This window comes from Aegilops tauschii, chromosome 5 (genome assembly GCF_002575655.3).
Source record: "Aegilops tauschii subsp. strangulata cultivar AL8/78 chromosome 5, Aet v6.0, whole genome shotgun sequence".
NCBI classification, from domain to species: Eukaryota; Viridiplantae; Streptophyta; class Magnoliopsida; order Poales; family Poaceae; genus Aegilops; species Aegilops tauschii.
In genome coordinates, this window is record NC_053039.3 from 544,746,039 (window position 1) to 544,768,345 (window position 22,307).

At 46.6% G+C, this 22,307-nt stretch overlaps 1 protein-coding gene across 6 annotated transcripts; it reads right to left on the reverse strand.

The window, feature by feature from the left end:
• Positions 1-17,104: 17,104 nt before the first annotated feature.
• Positions 17,105-20,809, reverse strand: LOC109767532 (putative B3 domain-containing protein Os04g0346900). 6 transcript variants are annotated; one of them, XM_073498388.1, is made up of 11 exons: positions 20,560-20,767; positions 19,827-19,890; positions 19,541-19,649; positions 19,171-19,450; positions 19,009-19,094; positions 18,606-18,900; positions 18,463-18,522; positions 18,315-18,383; positions 18,167-18,235; positions 17,895-18,085; positions 17,105-17,679 (listed from the first exon to the last, which is right to left on the reverse strand). In XM_073498388.1, exons 3-11 carry the CDS (start codon positions 19,613-19,615, stop codon positions 17,440-17,442), a joined length of 1,365 nt encoding a protein of 454 aa, XP_073354489.1. In that variant the 5' UTR covers positions 19,616-19,649; positions 19,827-19,890; positions 20,560-20,767; the 3' UTR covers positions 17,105-17,439. The 6 variants fall into 6 exon arrangements, with proteins under 6 accessions (XP_073354489.1, XP_020181878.1, XP_045085247.1 ...); XM_020326289.4 differs by having other exon boundaries at positions 18,463-18,531; positions 20,560-20,737; XM_045229312.2 differs by lacking the exon at positions 19,827-19,890 and having other exon boundaries at positions 18,315-18,374; positions 20,560-20,809.
• Between the last annotated feature and the right edge of the window lie 1,498 nt (positions 20,810-22,307).

A 22,307-nucleotide genomic window follows, 5' to 3' on the forward strand; every position in this document is an offset into this window, starting at 1 on the left:
AAAACCGGCGGATCTCGGGTAGGGGGTCCCGAACTGTGCATCTAGGATTGATGGTAATAGGAGACGGGGGACACAATGTTTACCCAGGTTCGGGCCCTCTCGATGGAGGTAATACCCTACTTCCTGCTTGATTGATCTTGATGATATGAGTATTACAAGAGTTGATCTACCACGAGATCGTAGAGGCTAAACCCTAGAAGCTAGCCTATGATTATGATTGTTCTTCTGACTATCGACTAGCCTGGCCTCGGTTTATATAATGCACCAGAGGCCTAGGATAACAAGAGTCCTAGCCTAATACGCCGGTGGGGAGGAGTCCTTATCTTGTTCACCAAGTCTTGTGGAATCTTCTTCGTATGCGGCAGCTGTCCGAACTGGCCCATGAGTATACGGCCATGGGGGTCCTTGGCCCAATCTAACAGATCGGGAGATGACGTGGTGAGTACCCCCTATTCCAGGACACCGTCAACGAGCAGAGGGGAGCATCGGAGATGGGGGATGCCGGCGACGGGGCAACCGAGAATGCATCGGCGAGGGCAACCGACAGCGGCGGCGCGAACTGAAAGGAGGCGGCCATGGCTTCCTTCAGCACTGCAGCAGGGAAGAACAGAGAGAGGGTGAGAGTGGGACGATGGGGTGCGGAGGGAGGAGGAGAACGTGCACGAGATGAGGGTGGCAGCGGTGGAGGACCTCGCCGGCGGCAGCGGCCGGCAGGTGCTGGGGGTCGGCCACGCGCTGCTTCTGTCCTGGCGGCGCTAGGTGAGGTCGAGGGGATCGAAGGAGGGAGGCGGACGAGTGTGAAAGCGATGAGAATCGGGCTAGGGTTCTCTATTGGTGGGGATAAGTGGAGGCCCGGCTGGGCCTTGGGCTGGCTGGGGTTTGCTGGAAAATGTCCCGCAAAGAAAATAATTCGGCCGGTCGATTTTTAAAGAAAAGAAGGGATTTTCCACTATTGGGAAGGTAGAAAATCATGCGAGACTAAAAAAATCATGCGAGAGTTGCGTTCTTTTGTTCTTGGTTCTTTTATTCTATTTTTTTCCGGGAATGGTTCATTTATTCTAGGTGGTGTGGGTATTACATTTGTGGCTGAGAAAAAGGGTGGGGAAAAGCTCCCTGTAGTTAATTTGGGAATTCGGTCAGCAGATTCCAACGACCGAACTCAACGAAATAATTCCGTTTTTTGTCGTTCGCTAACCGATTGAACAAGAAGTTTCAGTCCTCGGTTTTTCCGCTTTGGTCCCTGTTTTCCAGCTCTGGTCTTTCGTTCTCGGTTTTTATGATCACCCTTAGGCACGAGGGAGGGAGGAGGGGATCAAGCTACACTAGGGTTCGTCGGGCGTGGGCCGGCTAATAAGGGTGGCCAGGTAGGCCGGTGTTGGGCCAAGGCAGGCAAATTGTGGTAGGCCATCTTTTGGGTCTACCAAAAATGTTTTCTTATTAACTAATAGTACCATCTCACTAATTTACACAAGATCTCACCAATTTATATATATATATATATATATATATATATATATATATCCTCAAAGGGACAATCAACAAGCCTCTTTGGAAATAAACAAAACATAGAGTGAGGTGTGGCTATAATTTGACAATGACATGCCCAGTAAAGAAGGAATGCGGGTTGTGTACAGTGTTGAGGTGTGTGTGGCTATAACCTGGCAATAAGAGTGACCCGATAAAAAAGAATGAACGTTATGTGGGTTGATGTATGTAGCTATAACGTGACAATAAAAAAGACTGTGTGGCTACGAGACAGGCCTGATAAAGAAGCAATAAACATTGTTGATGTTTCCTCCCCCATTGATATACAATGCTACTCAAGATGCCCAAGTCGATAATGCTTCAACTGAAAACCGTAGTTTGCCAAATCCAAAAGACCGACTATACCATGTGCTATTTTTCCCCGTTGCAACGCACGAGCCCTTTTGCTAGTATATATATACACGCTGGAGGCCCATCGTTCCTTTGCTAGGGTTTGCTATATTCACAGTCTCTCACCCAGTCACCCTCTTCACCAGATCTAAACAAGACTGCGTTGGCCTCTGTCTCTCCCCCCCCCCCTCATAGCTGGTGAAGGAGGCGTCCGGATCCCGTCGCACCGAGAAGGGGAGGAGGTGCAGCGTTCACTCTATCGCCTTTGGCGAGGGAGGCAATCCACTGCCGACTGCGCTGTTCTCTTTCACCCAGCGCCTGTGTGGGAGGGCCACCGACCCCTTCTTCCTCGCTGTCGTACGTAGTGTGGGCAGATCCGGCCTCCCGCCGCACGCCTTCCACATCCCGACGACCCTAAGGTATAAGTTTCTTTGAAACCGTCATTGCTCTAACTGCATGCGGATCTTTTTTGATTCTGTAGTCGAATCTAGGTCTTGGTTCAAAGAGGAAAGAAGGGTGCGGTGGGGTGGAGCATGAATCTAGGACGTGGTTCAATGAGGAAAGGAGGGAGGGAAAGTAGTATAGACTGGCTATCCAGCCGCTTTGTTGGTCGAAAGGGAAAAAGGGGGTAACCCAGTACACACATCTGTAAGGAACCAATCTCTTTGTTGAAAAGGGAAAGAAACTAGGGGGTCGGGTAGTTTGTGCAGGAGTAGATTTGCTGCCCTCACATAGGAAAAAGGTTCAAAGAGAACAAATATGGGACCAACACAGATATGATGCTTAGCTACATACTCTGCATCACCCAGTTATACGTGTGGACGCACATGGTGCTGGCATGTCCCATATCCCATACAACTATTTTCTTGTTGTTAATCTAAGAATGCCGCTGGAAATTTGAAGCAATGCCACTGTTAAAGTAAACTACATTTTTAACGAATGTTGTTTTAAGAGAATGTCTCTGATTAATATGAATCAATGCAATCGTTTTAGAAATGCTACTATCCTACTTTGTTTTCCATCAAGATAAGTTAGATGCTTCTTTTTGTCGCCGTTTGTTTCATCATCCTTTATTGGCCAGTAATTGTTCCCTTTTTTGCCTCTGTTAAAACAGGGATATCTATTCAACTTGTTGCTATTGCGACATTTTGCTTCGCTACGCAAAACACTTATGTTTTAAGAGTGTTTTGTGCAGTTCAACTTGAATGTCACACCGGCAACTTTGCTTCATTTTGGTGGAACTGCACAAAAGGAGATCATGGATTTTCATATATGTGTTGGGATTTCTTTCAAGTCCTCCACGCGAGTTGTTTCATATCTTGGTCAAGAAAGGTCAGTACCGACTTTCATCCACATGATGATGCAGTGTGCTTTGAGATGTTGTGCTACTTGTATTGGTACTGTTTTGGATAAATGTTGAATTGAAGCTATTGAACTGCTGTCTTTTACCATTGAGTGGGCAAAAATTGTTCCAACCCAGACATGATGCTTGTTTCTTTGTTACAAATAAACTTTGCATCATCCCCTTTATAAGTAGATGGAAGCACATGGTGTTGTTGTGCCCACTCTCCCTTGGAACTGTTTATGCTTTTTGTTAATCTAATGCCGCAAGCAATGCCACTCTCAGAATTAACTACTGAATCTTAGTTCAAAACTGCAACACTTGTTAGGGATTGGCGGGATTACCATTTTTTTGGCCGCATGTTTCATCCTCCTTTATTGGCCAGTAATTGATTCCTTTTTTGCCTCTATTAAAACAGGGATATCTATTCAACTTGTTCCTATTGTAGACCGGATTTCCATATATGTGTTGAGATCTCTTTTAGGTCTTCCTCAGGAGTTGCTTCAAATATTGGTCTTGAAAGGTCAGTACCAACTTTCAGTACCGACTTTCCTCAGAATTAACTACTGAATCTTAGTTCAAAACTGCAACACTTGTTAGGGATCGGCGGGAGTACCATTTCTGTTAGGGATCGGCCGGAGTACCATTTCTGTTAGGGATCGGCCGGAGTACATGTTTAAGAAATGTATTGTTCAGATAATGTCTCTGTTATTATATATCAGTTACAGTGTTTTACAAATGGTACTATCCTGCTTTGTAGTTCTTTCTACATGTTTAACCAGGGTATTGTTAAGATAATGTCTCGGTTAAAATGAGTCAGTCGCATTGTTTTAGGAATGGTACTTTTCTGCTTTGTCGTTCTTTATACATGTTGAAACAAGGCATTGGTAAGATAATGTCTCAGTTAATATGAATGAATCACACTGATGGAGAATTGCTACTCTCCTACTTTGTTTCCCATTAAGATAAGGTAGATCAGTAGATGTTTTTCTTCTGGGAGTACAAGTCATCAACCGTTATTTCTCAGTAATTGTTTCCCTTATACCTATTGTTGCTTACAGGGATATCAAAATTAAAGCTCGGTTTTATTCCGACTTTGATTTTAGTTGAACTACACAAAAGGAGCCAATGTGTGTAAGGCAAACTACTGCATTAGTGGGTCCAGTTGGTTTTACCACTTTGCAGAAAGAAGCAGTCTTTCTGTTTGTGCTACATTACATAAGGAATGATTGAGAAGCTTTACAGAGTATTAGTAGACGCTGGTGACATGACTAGTCTGCAGAGAGCATAGGCAACTCTACAGCACATGGAGTGCACTTGGCAAAAAGTGCCCAAACAAGTACAAGAAGCCATGACAGGACTCCAAGTCTGTCAATGTCATTCTAAGCAACAATGATGGGGCATCTGGGTATGGTAATATGTTTACCGTACTTTCAGTTTGTTAGTCCACCGATTGGTGGGTTGACACTGGGGCCAATATTCATGTGTGTGCTGATGTGTCTTTGTTTTCTTGCAGCATATAAATACGAAATCCACAAGGATGCTCAGCTTGATTTTAGTGGAACTGCACAAAATGTTCAGATGGTTCGTGTCCTCCAAATACTTCATAATGCACAATACATCGAATGGTTCTCTAATCATTCGTCGTCACCTTGAGCCACCAGACTATCAGATGACAAACTGATGACAAACCCTGCCCGTTCCACAATCATAGGCATTACATATTTTGAATGGGAAAAGCTTGTCAAAGTTTAATCATGATGTTATCAAGAAGACATTAGTTTAATATATTAGAATTGGAAAACCTTGTCAAATTTTGCTCATTGATGTTAGCCAGAAGACATGCATTTGATATTTTTGAGCGGGACGCCCTTTGCTGTGAGCAACGTCGATCGTTTTTTCCCTATTCCTGTCTTCAGTTCAGAAGTAAATATTTACTCTGCTGAGATGCATAGTCACATGAAGGTTGACTTATGTAAGGTATTTTAAGAGTTTGTTCTGGATGTTGTCTATGTAATGCCAGGCCTTGTGAGTTTGATTGCAAAGTTGAGCTTGGAATGCTGTGGCATGCGGCATCACGAGCTGTTCACCATGCCTCCTGAGAATAATGCTTCATATTGTTTTGCATGTTGAGCTAATGCCTATGATTTGCATGTTAAGAAGATCATCCTCTTCTGTTGTTTCTATGCTTAAGAAGTTCATTGTCTTATGTTTCATTCATAGCCTATACGACAACTCGGGTGGGTTAGAGGTGAAACCATATGATCTTCCAACCAACTCATCATCTTAGGCCGTGATTGGATCGTCGTTTTCCAACCAAAACCGCTTGTAAAACTGACGCTTGTAAATAAAAGCAAATGGTCTCGGGCGAAGCGTTTGGTTGGCCGACTTCGACTAGTAAAATATACACTGGTCTCTCAAATTACACGTGTAACTCGCCGGTTTTCGCTACAGACCTCGGGCCCTCGGTTTCATTATGCCTGTATTTTACGCGTTGTTTTCGATGACGAGTAAATTACACTTGTATCTTAATACAGGTGTGAAATAAACCAGAGCTCCCAAGTGCGGCCTTACCGTTTCATGTCGTCTCAGTCTCTCGAAGGTGCTCATAGGTGTCCGATGACCTGGCTTCCTGAATGAGCAGCGGGCGATGTATCAGACCATCTGTAGGGCCCGCGAGGCCCTCTCCGTCGTCCTTCGAGTTTTTGCGCTCGCCGTGGCGCCGAGCATTGTCAACATGGTCAACGAACATGAGGATTCAGGAGATGACTTTATTTTGACTGGATGACAGTAGGGACCCACTAGGGCCATAGCCGTACGTACGCAAGTGCCTCCTTATTATGTACAACTATAATTTTTTTGCTTCCTCCTGGTTTCCTAACATCACGGTCCCACACCATTATCAACCTATGTAGTCAATAAACGAGAGAATTGCACAAGGAGCGGCCGACTGCTGGGACCAAGCAGCTCGAGCAGTATTTGTGTTTTTGAGGTGTGAGCACTGTAGGGTTTTTCTTGAGCAATGTTTTCATTGTTGTTCAGAGGAGAGCAGGGTATTAACTGGGCAGATTGTGGCCCGTCTAGCCGAGGCTAGATATCCAGCCCAGATATTAATTTTTTTTCAAGCTGAAAATGGCTAGCCCAGCTATACCTTTTTTTGAGGAATACCCAGGCAAGGTCAACTTGTTATTCTCCGCCCCGCTGGGCTGCAAATCTTTCCTAGGGGGGATGCATTAGGCTTACCAGGAAAATGGGCTTTAAGAAATAATAAATGGGATGTAATTATAAAAACTGGGCAGTAACTATAAAAAAATGCACCAAACACGTGATTAGTTTATAAAATATTATTTTCGGATTTTGTCAACTTATAGTCAACACACGGTTCTAGCAGCAGTGGCCGTTGGATGTCCATCCAACGGATGTCGTGCTTCTTCTTCAATCTCGAATATTCTTGCTTCAGCCGCCCAAAAAATGATTCCTCCCCCTGACATTTGGGGTGCACCGTTTCGGAGGCTGACCTGTGAGCCTACTAAGTTGACGCGTACCAAGGGCTTTGTCAACTTAGTCAATATAAACGATTCTAGCTGCAGTGACCGTACGATGTCCATCCAACGGCGTAGTGCTTCTTCAACCTCTGGTCTTCTTACTCCAGCCGCCCAAAGCAGCGCCGGTCGTGTCGCGTGCTCCTGCCTCCCATGGCCAGCTGTGATGCCGCGGAGGCCTCACCGCCCCCTACTACTCCCACCGCTGGCCAGGCCATCCGCCTCTACTTACTCACACCCCCTGTTATTTCATGGCGACGGCAGCCTCACACCGCAGCCGAACCAGTGAACCCTCATACTCCGCTCCGCGTGGGCTTCCACTGCCGCGTCTTCCCCAGCTCCACGTCGTCCCCTTCCTAGGCCTCGCCGTCGTCCACCGCCGTGGTGCTCTCGGCGCGGCGTGGTCAACATGGTCAAGGAACGACTTCCATCAGAAGAGTACTATATGTGGAGAGGCTGACGGCTGGGTCCATGGCCGCAGCAAGGAAGTGCCTCCTTATTACGCGCAAAATAATTATACCTCCACCTGACAGCAGGGACCCACCGGACGGGCCACCGTATTTCGCGAAAAAAATATTTCCCCCCTGACTGTTGGGACTCACCAGCCACATCTTCGCACGCAAGGAAGTGCGTCCATATTACGGGCAAAAAAACGATTCGCCCCCTGACTGCTGGGACCCACCAGCTACATCTTCGCACGCAAGGAAGTGCCTGACAGTCGGGACCCACCTGGTCGAAGCGTACGTAGCGTTGTCATTTTGGTCGCGAATGTGTACGTACATACGATCGGTCTGTCTGCAGGCTGCAGCGATGAACCGTGGCCGTGCAAGGAAGGGCACGTGTCGTAGTAGAGGCGCGCACGTGTCGTAGTAGAGGCGCGCACGTAGCATGTACACGTACGTACAGCGGCCAGGGTGCAAGAAAGAAAATACGGCCACGTACGTACATATGGACGGGGTCTCGAACGCCTACTCACGCATACGTACGGCCAGGGCTCGTGTACATGGCTGGGACCGAACGGAGAAACTACGTCGTCGTTGTGTTCATGGGGAGGCAACGGAATGCATCGTATTCATCGGGAGGCAACGGAACGCGTGCTGTTCATTGGGAGCCAACCGGCTTGGACGGAACAGCCGATGGAAATGAGGCCTGGCGTACCGCAGAACGGAGGAAACGGCCTTGTGTTCGACCAGCCACGGTCGAAACGGGATCCTGTTCATCGGGAGGGGTCTGGCATACTGCAAAACGGAGGAAACGGACCTCCTACGGTGGAAACGGGGTCCTGTTGATCGGGAGGGGTGTGGCATACCGCAAAACGGAGGAAACGGACTTATGTTGGAGCGCTACGGTCGAAATGGGGGTTCTGTTCATCGGGAGGGGTGTGGCGTACCGCAAAACGGGACTCCACGGGATACTGTTCATCTGCACCATCGACTGCCTCCACGGGCTACTGTTCATCCACCGTCGACTGCCTCCACGGTCTCATGTTCATCCACCGTCGACCTCCTCCAGCCTTCACCTGCGACTGTTCATCCACGGGCTCCTGTTCATCCAGCCTCCACCGCTCCTCCATCGGCTACTGTTCAACCAGCCCTCTCCACGGGGTCCTATTCAACCACCCCTCCACGGGCTACTGTTCATCCAGCCCTCCACCGGCTACTGTTCAACCAGCCCTCCACCGGCTACTGTTCAACCTTCCCTCCACAGGGTCCTGTTCATCCAGCCCTCCACGGGGTCCTGTTCATCCACGCCCAACCGGCTCGATCGATCGGGGTCCTGTTCATCCAGCGGCAAGACCACGGGGTCCTGTTCATCCAACCCCCCACCGGGAACTGTTCATCCAACCCCCCCCCCCAACAACGCTCACTGTTCATCAAGGGAAGGAGGCAGCATGTTCGATCGGCTTCAGTTAGCAGCAGTAGCGAACGAAGGAAGCGCTCGATCGGGTTCAGTTAACAGTCATCAATCGATCGCTCAGGTTCAGTAACGCGTATCCTGCAGTGCGATCGGTCGGGTTCAGTTAGGCGAACACCTCGCTCGGGTTCAGTTAGAGCCCAATGCCTCGCACCCACGCACGTACGTGTATGAGAAAAACGCGCATCGCTCGGCCCCCGACCACCCACCGTAACCGGGAACTCCCCGATATTTTCCTCGCCCTCACTTCTACCACGGTTTTTTCCGTCATGGACGGCCCAAAGAATGCCATGCAGCTGCGTCTCCGGCCCGCCCAGGACGAAAAGCCTATTTTCTGTCATGATATTTTGTCATAAAAGTAAGAGCCCACCACATCTATGATGATACCGGGTTTTTTCAGAATTATCGTCATAGAAGTGTCATAAGCATGACAGAAAAAATCGATCGGCCCAAAATGTCACAGATGTGTCTTTTTTTAGTGCCATTATCGCCCACAGCTCTTTGTGTTCTACTCGTGCATATAACATCTACGCATAGACCTGGCTCGGATGCCACTGTAGGGGAACGCAGTAAATTCAAAAAAAATCCTACGATCACGCAAGATCTATCTAGGGGATGCATAGCAACGAGAGGGGAGAGTGTTGTCTACGTACCCTCATAGACCGAAAGCGGAAGCGTTATGACAACGCGGTTGATGTAGTCTTACGTCTTCACGATCCGACCGATCCTAGCACCGAAGGTACGGCACCTCCGCGATCTGCACACGTTCAGCTCGGTGATGTCCCACGAACTCTAGATCCAGCTGAGATCGAGGGAGATTATCGTCAGCACGACGGCGTGATGACGGTGATGATGAAGTTACCGATGCAGGACTTCGCCTAAGCACTACAACGATATGACCGAGGTGGAAATCTGTGGAGGGGGCACCGCACACGGCTAAACAATCAACTTGTGTGTCTATGGGGTGCCCCCCTCCCCCGTATATAAAGGAGTGGAGGAGGGGGAGGGACGGCCTCCTATGGCGCGCCCAAGGGGGGGAGTCCTACTCCCAGTAGGAGTAGGTTTCCCCCCTTCCCTAGTTGGAGTAGGAGAAGAAGGAAGAGGGAGAGGGAGAGAAGGAAAGGGGGGGCGACCCCCTTCCCAATTCGGATTGGGCTTGGGGGGCCGCGCCCCCACCTTGGCCGCCTCCTCCTCTCTTCCACCATGGCCCATTAAGGCCCATTAACTCCCCGGGGGGTTCCGGTAACCTCCCGGTACTCCGAAAAAATGCCCGAACCACTCGAAACCTTTCCGGTGTCCAAACATAGCCTTCCAATATATCAATCTTTATGTCTCGACCATTTTGAGACTCCTCTTCATGTCCGTGATCACATCCGGGACTCCGAACAACCTTCGGAACATCAAAACACATAAACTCATAATACCGATCGTCATCGAACGTTAAGCGTGCGGACCCTACGGGTTTGAGAACTATGTAGACATGACCGAGACTCATCTCCGGTCAATAACAAATAGCGGAACCTGGATGCTCATATTGGTTCCTACATATTCTACGAAGATCTTTATCGGTCAAACCGCATAACAACATACGTTGTTCCCTTTGTCATCGGTATGTTACTTGCCTGAGATTCGATCATTGGTATCTCAATACCTAGTTCAATCTCGTTACCGGCAAGTCTCTTTACTCGTTTCGTAGTGCATCATCCCGTGACTTAGTCATTAGTCACATTGCTTGCAAGGCTTATAGTGATGTGCATTACCGAGAGGGCCCAGAGATACCTCTCCGAAACACGGAGTGACAAATCCTAATCTCGATCTATGCCAACCCAACAAACACCATTGGAGACACCTGTAGAGCATCTTTATAATCACCAAGTTACATTGTGACGTTTGATAGCACACTAAGTGTTCCTCCTGTATTCGGGAGTTGCATAACCTCATAGTCATAGGAACATGTATAAGTTATGGAGAAAGCAATAGCAATAAACTAAACGATCATAGTGCTAAGCTAACGGATGGGTCAAGTCAATCACATCATTCTCTAATGATGTGATCACGTTCATCAAATGACAACACATGTCTATGGCTAGGAAACTTAACCATCTTTGTTTAACGAGCTAGTCAAAGTAGAGGCATACTGGTGACACTTTGTTTGTCTACGTATTCACACATGTACTAAGTTTCCGATTAAGACAATTCTAGCATGAATAATAAACATTTATCATGATATAAGGAAATATAATTAACAACTTTATTATTGCCTCTAGGGCATATTTCCTTCACCCGGAGCTTTACACCACAATGATTGAGCTCAGAGACACCACCAACCATATAGGGCACCCAAGAATCCAAGAGGAACAAGCTCTAGGGTAATAAGCACCCAAGAGTAATAAGCTTCTCAGCTTTTCACTTCCATGTATCACCATGGAGAACTCAAACTGATGCAACTAATGCAATGGCAAGGGCACACAGAGTGCCCAAGTCCCTCACTCTCAAATCGTACCAAAGCAATGAAAGCTATGAAGGAAAATGAGAGGAAGAACAAGAAGGAGAACACCAAGAACTCCAAGATCTAGATCTAAGGGGTTCCCCTCACATAGAGGAGAAAGTGATTGGTGCAAATCTAGATCTAGATCTCCTCTCTATTTTCCCTTAAGAACTAGCAAGAATCATTGGAGGGATTGAGAGATAACAAGCTCGAAGAAGGTCAACAATGGGGGAAGAACACGAGCTAGAAGGATAGGTTTCGTTGGGGAGGAAGACCCCCTTTTATAGGCACCCCCAAATCCAACCATTATGTGCATAGGTTGTGCGCAAGCGGTACTACCGCTCATAGGACCGGTACTACCGCTACAGGCGATAGTACCGGAAGGTACAACGGTACTAAGTGGGATGACAGTGCGGTAGTACCGCACGGAGCAGTACTACCGCCCAAGTACCGCTAAAGCTGTGAGGGACTACAGAAGCAGAGAGATAAGTGGTACTGTGACGGTGGTCAACGGCGGAAGTACCGCGTCAAGCAGTACTACCGCTGGGCAGGTGCGATACTACCGTGTGAAACGGTACTACCGTGCCCAACTGCCGCCCTACTGTCGCCAAAGCGAAAACGAGTAGTCCAATAGCCGAAAAACAAGTGGTAGTGCTCATGGCACTGGAACCGCATAAGTACCGTGCTAGCGGTACTACCGCTACCTAGGGCGGTACTACCGCTAGAGAGAAACAGAAGGCCTAAGCAAAACTGATGGAGCAAGAAAACCAGAACTGCCATAACTTCTGCATATGAGCTCCGAATTGAGCAAACTCAAGCTTGTTGGATAGATGATGACAAATACTATCCAACACCGATAGTAGAAAAATGCCAATGATATAGATATGTGAAACCTCTATGAATGGAGAACCAGCAAAAACTCCAACATCAAAAACATCATAGAAGATGCATATGAACTCCGTTTTCGATGAACTCGAGCTTGTCATGAAGATAACCATAAGCTCTAAAACTCACAAAGAGAAACACGAAACAAGAACTGAGAAATATGATGCAAGGATGCAATGGTTTGAGCTTTCTACGAACAATATGATCAAACTACTCACTTGTGAGCCCCCCTTGATAGTACGGCAATCGATCCTATAACCCGGTCTCCCAACTACCACCATGAGACCGGTAAAATAGAAAACCTACCAAGGGCAAACCTTTGCCTTGCACATAGTCCACTTGAGCTAGATGATGACGATCTTGACTCCCTCAAGTTGGACCACCTTCCTTGATTGCGTTGGCTTGATGAAGACAAGTAGATTGCTCCCCCATACTCCACTATCGATGAGCCACTCTTAGGCACATCTTCACAAGTACATTGTCACCACAATGGACGGTAAGCTTCAAGCATGATCTCTTCATGATGCTCCACTTGAACTTGCACACCACAATCTTGATGCTGATTACCACTTGATGGCATCCTCCATGGGTTGTATGAGATCTTCCTCTTGACGCAAGCCCACGGAAACATACCTAACCCCACATAGAACTCTCAGGTAGACCATGGGTTAGTACACAAAGAGTAATGGACAATGCTTACCATACCATGGGATCACTTGATCCCTTTCGGTACATCTTCTACGCTTTGCGTGTTGATCAACTTGATTCACACTTTAACTTAGTCTTGATCAACCTTGTATCATGTTCTCGACATGACCAATCTTTGGATAATTCCTTGAATAGCACCTTGGTCATCTCATAAACTCCTTGAAACCAACAAATGGACTTCAAGAAATGCCTATGGACAAATCCTATGAATATAACTCAAGGCAACCATTAGTCCATAGAGAATGTCATCAATTACCAAAACCACACATGGGGGCACCATGGTCTTTTTGCCCTGTTCTCTAGTAGGTGGGGCTAAGAGCCACCATCAGAGCGCCCTAACTGAAGCCATCCATGTCCATCACGATGTTGTATAGGGAAGGGTGGACATCGACATGCTTGCTCTCCCTGATGGTGTTGCCACCTCATTAATGACCTTAGGCATGCTGTTAAAGAAGTTGAGCTCCTCGTCCATCATGTGGCCCATCTTCCTCCTAGGAGTAGGACCGCGATCAGTAGCATCATCCTTGTCAGGGCCATCAAAGATGATAAACTTTGACTCCTGGGTGTCTGGATACTTAGGCGTAGGCATGGGAATATCGAGAGGCTCACTGGAGCCCATGGCATGCTTCCTGGTAGCAAGACCACACACGAAGATGGTCTACATCCGTGAGTGGTTATGGATAGAAGTGTTGAGAAACTCAACATCTTTGGGGTGGGGGTCCTAAAAAAGAAAGAGACATGTTGTTAGTGGTGATTGACTTGTTAGAGAAGCTAAGCTAGTCTAAGTAAGAAGTAACATGTTAAGTAACAATGGTGTGGCCTTGGCAGTGCTTTGTCTCCAACAGGATCGTGAAGTGTCCTCATCTTATTGTGCGCCGCTAAGATCTCTGAGCTTGGACACTTAGATCCATCTGGCTCTCCACTTCCTAAGGTGTTTGTAGACCTGGTTGAGGTCACAATACTCAAAGATCTACTTGGCAATAGTGTTGAGGTGTACGTGCTTGAAGCCCTTGTCAATCCTCAACACATTGGATATAATGTCACACATCTCGTTACTTAAGTGGACATGAAAGGATATCATTTCATTTGTCCCCTTACCAGACGCCTTCATCGCTGCCTTTCCAGCCTTAATGGTCGTCTCATGTGCAGTAGTAGTAGCAGAATTAGGCATCGCTACTACAAGAGATGGTTGCTTAACAGGCCCCTCGAACACATCTAAATCAAGAGGCTATGAGCCGACGGGCGCTGAATAGGGCGGACGAATCGATGAGAGGTGCCCAATACCTCTGTCCGCCCTTTTAGGAACACGTGCGAGCTTGCGTCATCTCCATGTTCGCGTGAGCTAGCGCCGCGCTTCCATCCCCTGCATTTCATGAGTTTGAGGGGAAACGACTGAATTGGTCATTCCTAGCGGATCTGGTTAGGGGTTGCTTTAAGATTTAAAGTGTAATGCAGGCAATCAAACAAGCCCTACCAGTATTTGGATACAAATAAAAAATACAAGGAGATCAGGGTTTAAAAATCATGATGGATGAGAAGCCGAAGGCCACTCCTATTTGGCGTGTAGGTCGTCAAATAGCGAGTGGGTGCGTACCCCCGACAGCATCCGCTCCTTATTGGGACGGCCCATTGCGGGATTCCTCCCCCACCGGTTTTGGGAAGGTTTCCAGAACCTTCCCAGAAGCATTTTTTTCGTTTTTTCTTTCTTTTCCTTTTTGTCTTTCTTTTTAGTTTTCAACTTTTTTATTTTTCCTTTTTCATTATTGTTCCGCTTTTATTTTTCTCTCTTTTCTTTTTTGTCCATCTTTCAATTTTTTCTCAAATTGTGAACTTTTTTTGAACTTATGAACATTTTCCAAATTCGCAAATATTTTTATTGATGAATAATTTTTACAAGCGCAAATTCATGAACATTTTTTGAAATCATGATCAATTTTTTGAAATCGTGAATATTTTCAAATTCATGAACAATTCTTGAAATTGCATACATTTTTGGAATACATGAACATATTTTGAAATTTGGGAACAGTTTTTGAACTTTAAGAACATTTTTTTTATGAACATTATTTTAGTTCATTAATACTTCTTGAAACAACAAACATTTTTTTGGTTTTTTTAACATTTTCTATCATTTGGGAACATTTTTTTAAATTCTCAATTTTTTTGAATATTTTGAATATTTTTCTAGATATTCATGCCTTTTTTAAAAATTGTAAACATTTTTTTAATAGATGAACATCTCTTTTTGAATTCATGAACATTTTTTGAATCCATTATCATTTATCATTTCCCGAACATTTTTCAAATCATGGAAATTTTTTGAATTCAGGAACAATTCAACAATTTGCGTTTTTTTCAAAATTCTGAATTATTTTCAAAACAAAAAAACTTAAAACAGATAAATGAATAGAAAAACAAGGGGCTCCTCGCCCTACACATGGGCCAGCTCATGAGAGCGCGGGGGAGCGCGGAAGATGCGCGCTCCCGTGGCTTTCGGTGCATACGGCGCCATATAGGAGGTCCTGAAGCCGAAGACGTTTCACAAATCAATCGCTGCTGCTCATGCAGTAATGCTACATGTATGAATAAGTTACAGAGTTTTATAAAAAGGATTAATTTATCAGCTTGTGATTGGTTAATGGGTAAGGGAGCCAGCCCACCCTAGGAATTTTATAGGCTCTTTTCATCTAATGACCAATCGCAAACTTGCCCCCACCCACTTAAAAAATCCGAAGGGTGGGCCGGCCCCCTCACCTGTTAACCAATCACAAGCTGATAAATTAATCATTTTTGTAAAACCCTGTAACTTATCCGTATGTGTAGCATTACTGCTCCTCATGTGCTCTCCCTGTCGTATATGGGACCCGGCAACGCAGCTTGGTTGGGGCATGGCAGACGGGCATCACGGCCAACAGTGTGGCGTCGGGATGGTCGCCACGACCATGTTCTACGCCGGGAAGTGCGAGGAGCGCGTGAGGGCCGTCGCCACGCCTGACGCCCATTGTAGGCTTCATTCGGTGAGCACCGATCTTTGTTGAAGCCGGCGGCGAGCTCACATGCTTCTGGTAAGTAGTACTTCCTCTATCCCATAATATAAGAGCGTTTGTTATACTACACTAGTATCAAAAATGCTTTTATGGACAGAGGGAGTAGCAAACTGCTCGACGCAATGCTGAGAACCAGGTGCCATTTCCGCAATGGTGCGCCTGATAGAGCTGTTGAGCTCTTTGTGGTCCTTTACGGCGAGCCCAGTGCCCACTCCTAAGCTTGTTGCTCAAGGTCCGTGTTGTTCTCCATGGCTTCACAACTTTCTGGTAAGTACTCCTTCTGTCCCAAAATATATGTCGCTGATCTAGTACAATTTTAGTACAAAATTGTACTAAGTCAGCGACACTTATTTTGGTCTGGATGGAGTAGCAAACTAGCACACACAATGCAATATTGAGAGGTTAGTTTAACTTGGCTCAGAACACACCAGGCAATGTGTGGCCATGGCTGGAGCAAGATCAAGCCGAAGAAATCCCACGGTGGTCTCTGGCTAGAAATTCAACTCCTTTCTGCTTTAAAGATTCTTAGGCATGTGGCAATGAGACTCGACTCCTTGCGATGAATTTAGTTTAATGTGTTCTTGTTAAATTTTGTTGGTTCGACTCAGAAATTCCTGTTGCTGCTTGTATTATGCACCTGAAATCTCCATAACAATTCTGCTTTTTGTATCATCCCAGGAAAGCTCTGCATCTCACAAATCAGCCGACCTACCTGGAGACTGGTGGACTCGTGGTGCTCCTCGGCAGCTATATCAAAGCTATATACCTGGGGAGGCAAAATGTGGCGGCAAAATTCAAAGTGAACGCTTTGTATGGTTTATTTTCGACAAAGGACTTTTGGCTCAATATTATGCGAGTAACACAATAATTTGCTGCAAATTTGTCCTTTTTTTCTGAACGACCAGTCTAAAAAAACGTGTGCGCCACCCAAACAAAATTAGACATATTGGGAACAAAATAAACGTTACTCTGAAAATAAATTATTAGATCCGAATAAATTTGTGCTGCATTCGAAGCGAATTTCAGTTTGCAATGGGAACAAATTCCATTGTATCGTGTATAATCTTGAAAGCGGAAGAATGGGAAATAAATGTGGCAATTCTGGAGTAATTCTTAGGAGCAGTTAATTCTTGGGAAAAAAAGGGGTTAGAATTATCTAGTCTTACTAGATGAAATATACAAGATTCCTCTACAAAACTAGTGTCAGTTATAATTTTTATGGGTAATGGCAGCACTTTAACCATTTTCCCCGGCGACGAAGTTAACCCTCATTTTTGTATACTTGGACAAAGATAAAGGAGACTTATGTGAATGAGTGATAGACTAACAGTAGCACTGAGGCTAAACAATAAATATAGTGCACTGCTGCATTACAGCGATAAAACCAACACCTAGCAGGTTAAATATCATGTCTTGACAAGCCAGCCACCTAATCACAAGTCATGAACGAAAACACCTAGCAGGTTACGAACCAAGTAAATATCATGCCTTGCCAAGCCAGCCACCTAATCACAAATCATGGAACACAAACTCCTAGCAGGTTGATTATCATGTCACCACAATATTCATCATGATACTACTTAGGTTCGCAAAACCAGCAGGTCCGCCATCAGCCAAGATCATCTATGAACCGTATTTCTAGCAGCGGTCGATGACAACATGCCACAGCGTGCTGTTGACGACTTTGAAGGTGCAGATGTCTCCTGCCTTGAGCTCGTTCTCCTTACAGAAGGCCTTCCAGCCTCTCGTAAGACAATTATAAGACCTGCGGGTGCCTGGATGGTAGTTGACACCTTCCACCTCCCAAGACTTGTTCCTCTCCACGGACTTGAGCGTGATCTTGCAACGCTCCAGGAATCCGAAGCGCGCTGGAAAATGCTGCAAGCCATTGCGATCGCACGGGTTATTTGTATCACAGTTCGTGGGTGTATATGATGACAAATATTATGCACCGAGTTGATATACACTGGCATGTCAAGTAGTTTGATTGGTTGGTTGGTTCCCTTATTTCCAAAAGGTGCACTGTTATTTCTTACTCTCTTTTTTCAAACAAGTTCCTAATTTGCTCAGAGTAAAATAATGATTGTACTTACAAGATATCTTTTAAGCGCGAGTTCGTTGATCTCCTTCCTTAACCAAGCCTGCGACCCCGTCGACCCAAGCTCACAGAGAGCCTTCTTTCGGTGTTGTGAAGTTGTGGATCCGTCTAGCATGCTTTTGACTTCGCTTTGTTTCCTTTTCCGGGTGCAAACATGTTCTTCCTCTTGGCTTTGTGCTCCAGGTGCTAAGAGGACAATGGTAGTAATCAATTTAATCTATTACCAAGATATATAGTTTTTCAGAAAAGTTGAGGCTTGTTTCATACTTTTGCCATTGCTTTGTTTCCTTTTCTGAGTGGAGACAGGTTCTTCTTCTTCGCTTTGTGCTCCAGGTGCTAAGAGGACAATGGTAGTAATCAATTTAATATATTACCAAGATATAGTTTTTCAGAAAAGATGAGGCTTGTTTCATACTTTTGCCATTGCTTTGTTTCCTTGTCCGAGTGGAAACATGTTCTTCCTCTTGGCTTTGTGCTCCAGGTGCTAAGAAGACAATGTTAGTAATCAATTTAATATATTACCAAGATATAGTTTTTCAGAAAAGTTGAAGCTTGTTTCATACTTATGCCATTGCTGTGTGTCCTTCTTCGAGTGGAAACATGTTCGTCCTCTTGGCATTGTGCTGCAGGTGCTAAGAGGACAATGGTAGTGATCAATTAAATCTATTACCAAGATATAATTTTTCAGAAAATTTTGTTTACTCACATTGCTCGCTTTGCTGAGACGAGCTTATTTTTTCCTCGATGTCCTCATTATTCCCATTTTGGAAGGTCTCGAATGAGAAGTTCATGCACCCCTGATACTTGATCAGCAGGACATCGGTTTCAGCAATTTCAAAGTAGGCCAGAAACTTTGGCCATTCGGAACCAGTGAAGAAGACATTCGGGCCATCCTTCTTGAGCTCGATATGCCAGGATGTTAAAAAAGTGGCTATCGGTCTCGGTCTGTTCAGGTCTTCTTCCGAGATGTATCCTCGTTGCAGAAACTCGGGAGGAATAGGCTGCGAGGACAGGTGAAACAGCATAATGGAGTGAACATAGTCAGCAGCTTAATGATGGTGCACTTAAGGACTTGGTTCTGAACATTTAAACAAGAAAAGTAAGCAAACCATCTTTTCCATGAAACTTCTCTGAAGTGGCACGATGAACTGTGGCTTACGAGCAAAGGCATTCTCAATCTCGGCTGGGCTCAAAACTAAACATGAACAAGAGTGAATTAACTATGAATTTTTAGGCCGAAAGTACGAGTAACTGTGAAAGTCCAAACACACCAGTGATCGTTAGGCCGAACTCTTTAATGACAAAGCTGGCGTTGAACGCCTTTAGAGTGAGCACGCCGCACCCTTCATGCCGGATCACCAAGTACCAGCCAACGCCGATACCATGCGCGGCAACAAACTGTGGCCACCCATCACCCAGGAATGCCCCTTTGGCGTCTCGGTCGACCTTGACAGGCCAGGCATTCTTGCCGAACGGGCTGAGAACGAGGGCCGTCTGCCCGTCGCCATGATCTTCGGTGCCAAAGCACCCAGCAAGCTCATCGTTGATGTGCTGCATAACCAAAGTGGGGGTCGTCACGGAAGTATATATAAGAATTTAAGATGGACAACACAACAGCAGTAACAGTGGTGTCGTTCTTACAAGATATTTGGAATCAGGCAATTTCACACACTGCTGGACCTTGATTGTCTTAGCACAGTTACTTGACAATCCCATTGCTTTAACAGATCCAAGAAAGAAGTTCCACCACCTGCAAGCAGTGAATAACATGTAAATGTGCATGAGAATGACAGAGCAATGCATCAATCAACTTGGGGACCGAGGCATCAAGTGTAAAAGAATGTTAAAACAGTTTTTTTTCCCAGTCTTTTATGTACTGAAGAAAAGAGTCAGTAACTGCAAAGGCCCACTTATTAGCTTGCATTACCTTCTGGTCCAGTGAACAGAGTATCTATTCCAAAGCAACACTATGCATAACGAATGTATGGAGGCTGGTACAAGTAAAAATTATTAGCTGATTATTTACAATCGCATGTCTTAGTAGTAGATGAAAGAGAATTGTATATGCAAAACTGTTTAATCTTAGGGATGCTTTTGAGTATATCTTCTAGTCCTCACTATATATGTGTGCCCTGTGAAGAGTTCTATTTTGTGATTGATACCTGGCTGTGTCCTCTTCACGCTGCCGGATGCTTTAATCTTAGGGATTTTTTCTTTCTTAAAAAAAATTTGTGATGGCAATGCTAAATTTTAGCATCGTGTAGTTTATTTTTATTTTTTTGAGACATTCGTGTAGTTTATTGTAGATGCTAATTGTGATGGCAATGCTAGATTTTAGCCCATTGGAACCGGCCCATTTATTGTAGGGGTTGGACCTGGCCATGTCGTGCACGGAGTAGAGGGCGGCGCCGCCTCTTCCTCCTCGCAAGTAGCCCGTCCCTCCCCCGCCTCACACCCTCGTCCCCATCAAGAACCGGCCGGACGCGACGCCCAGGCCGACGAGGTCGCCGCTACCGCAGATCCATTCCCCGTTCACTCTCCCACTGCTCGACACCCTCGATTTGAGTGAGGGAAACTAATTGCATCTAACAAGCCAAGGGTTTCAATCAAGAATTTAGGAGGAGAGGAGAGGGGGGAAAGGAGGGAGGAGATGGGGTTACCTCCTGCCCTTCCGGCCTTGTTCCTTCCTTGCGCTGGCCGTCGGCCGTCGGCCGCCGCGCCAAGCTGCGCGCGTGCCTACGCTAGGGGAGGGGAGGGGGGAGGGGAGGGGGACTGGAGGAACGGGACGAGGGAGGGGAGGCCAGCGGCGGACTAGCTAGTCGATGATACTCCTTTACTGCACTGCATTCACTGGAGTGGAGAGCTAGCTTCCTTTCTTGGCTCGTCAGTTGTCAGCGTGTCATATGGATTTGTTTGCCCTGCCTCCAAGTTCATGTCTTTTTTCTTTGCCAGAAAATTGGTTAGTTCAAGTCATGCTCTTGCCTCATACTACTACTCTTGTAGAGAAAGTTTTATTTGTCAAGAAAGTTTATTTGTTGCAGATGATTGGATGAACAATACTTCGTCTGATCAGTTAGAGCAACTCTCCAAGGGGCCGGCCCATTTTGTCCGTTTGGGTCATCCGGACGTAAAACTGGCCCAATGGGGCGACCCAAACGGATGTCCGTGTCCGCCTGCTATCCGTCCCCGACCAAACTTGACCCAAATCTGGGAACAAATGGGTACGAAGCGGACAGAAGCGGACGCTCTCGTCGCTCGCTACCGCCCGCTCGTGTCCGCCCTGGTCCTACCTACCAGCGACCGCGCACAGCTGCGCTAGCACGCATCTCTCGTCTCTCTCTTGTACAACTTTCTCTCTCTATCCCCTCTGCTGCCTCCGCTACGTCGGCCGATTCCGGCTGGAGAGGCCCAGCGGCGCGATGGGGAGCGGACGGGCGGCGCGGAGAGGGGCCCGGCGGCCGCGAGGGGAAGCGGACGGGCGGCGCGCGGAGGGGCCCGGCGGCCGCGAGGGGAAGCAGAGAGCACAACGGCCGGTCGTTGGAGTGGAGAGGCCTGGCGGCGCGCGGAGGCCAGCCCGTCCCGCCTGACGCGCCGCGTCCAGGGAACGCCGCCGAGCACCACAGCGAAGAGCGCCTGGTGGAAGCCGTCGCCGCCGCGAGGGGAAGCAGGGAGGCATGGCGGCGGCTGGAGTGGACGCCCCGCAGCTCGCCCTAGCTCGCCTCGCTGCTCCTTGCGCGCGTCGCGCGCCTCGCCGTTCGCCCCAGCTCGCCTCGCTGCTCCCTGTCCACTCTGTCCGCTTTTGTGCTCTCCCGTTGGATACCCGCAGTGTCCGCCCCACGTTCACTTGGCGGACAGGAGACCCAAACCGACAAAAAGCGGACAAAATCCGTGTCCGCTTGGGTCCCTGCGTTGGAGTTGCTCTTAGTTTATACTATTTACTCACTACATTCTTTACTATTGACTATCGACTGCTGAATCTGTTAGCTCCGGCTCCTCAAAAGTGACCCTCGTATATGTCTACGGACCGTCTCGCGTTTCCGCAACAAGGTCTGGTCAACCCTCATTTCTACTGCAACCACAGATCTCAAATCTCATATTTTTTATAATACATCAGGTAGCATAAAGTGAGTTAGTATAGTATCAAAAATGCTCTTATATTATGGGACAGAGGGAGTATTAAGCAGCTACAACTTTTCTAGTTCTCCATACGTTCACGACCTCACTGCCGGCAGTGTCGGACGGTATCTGTGAGGAAGCAATCCATAGCATTCACACTTATCTAGACAAACACACTTATCTAGACAATTTTAGAGTGTTTGTTAAGGCTGTCTATGATTAATCATGTCTCAAGTAGTCATTAACCACAGACACGACTATTTCAATAGGTTTCAACCCTGCAGGGGTGTAC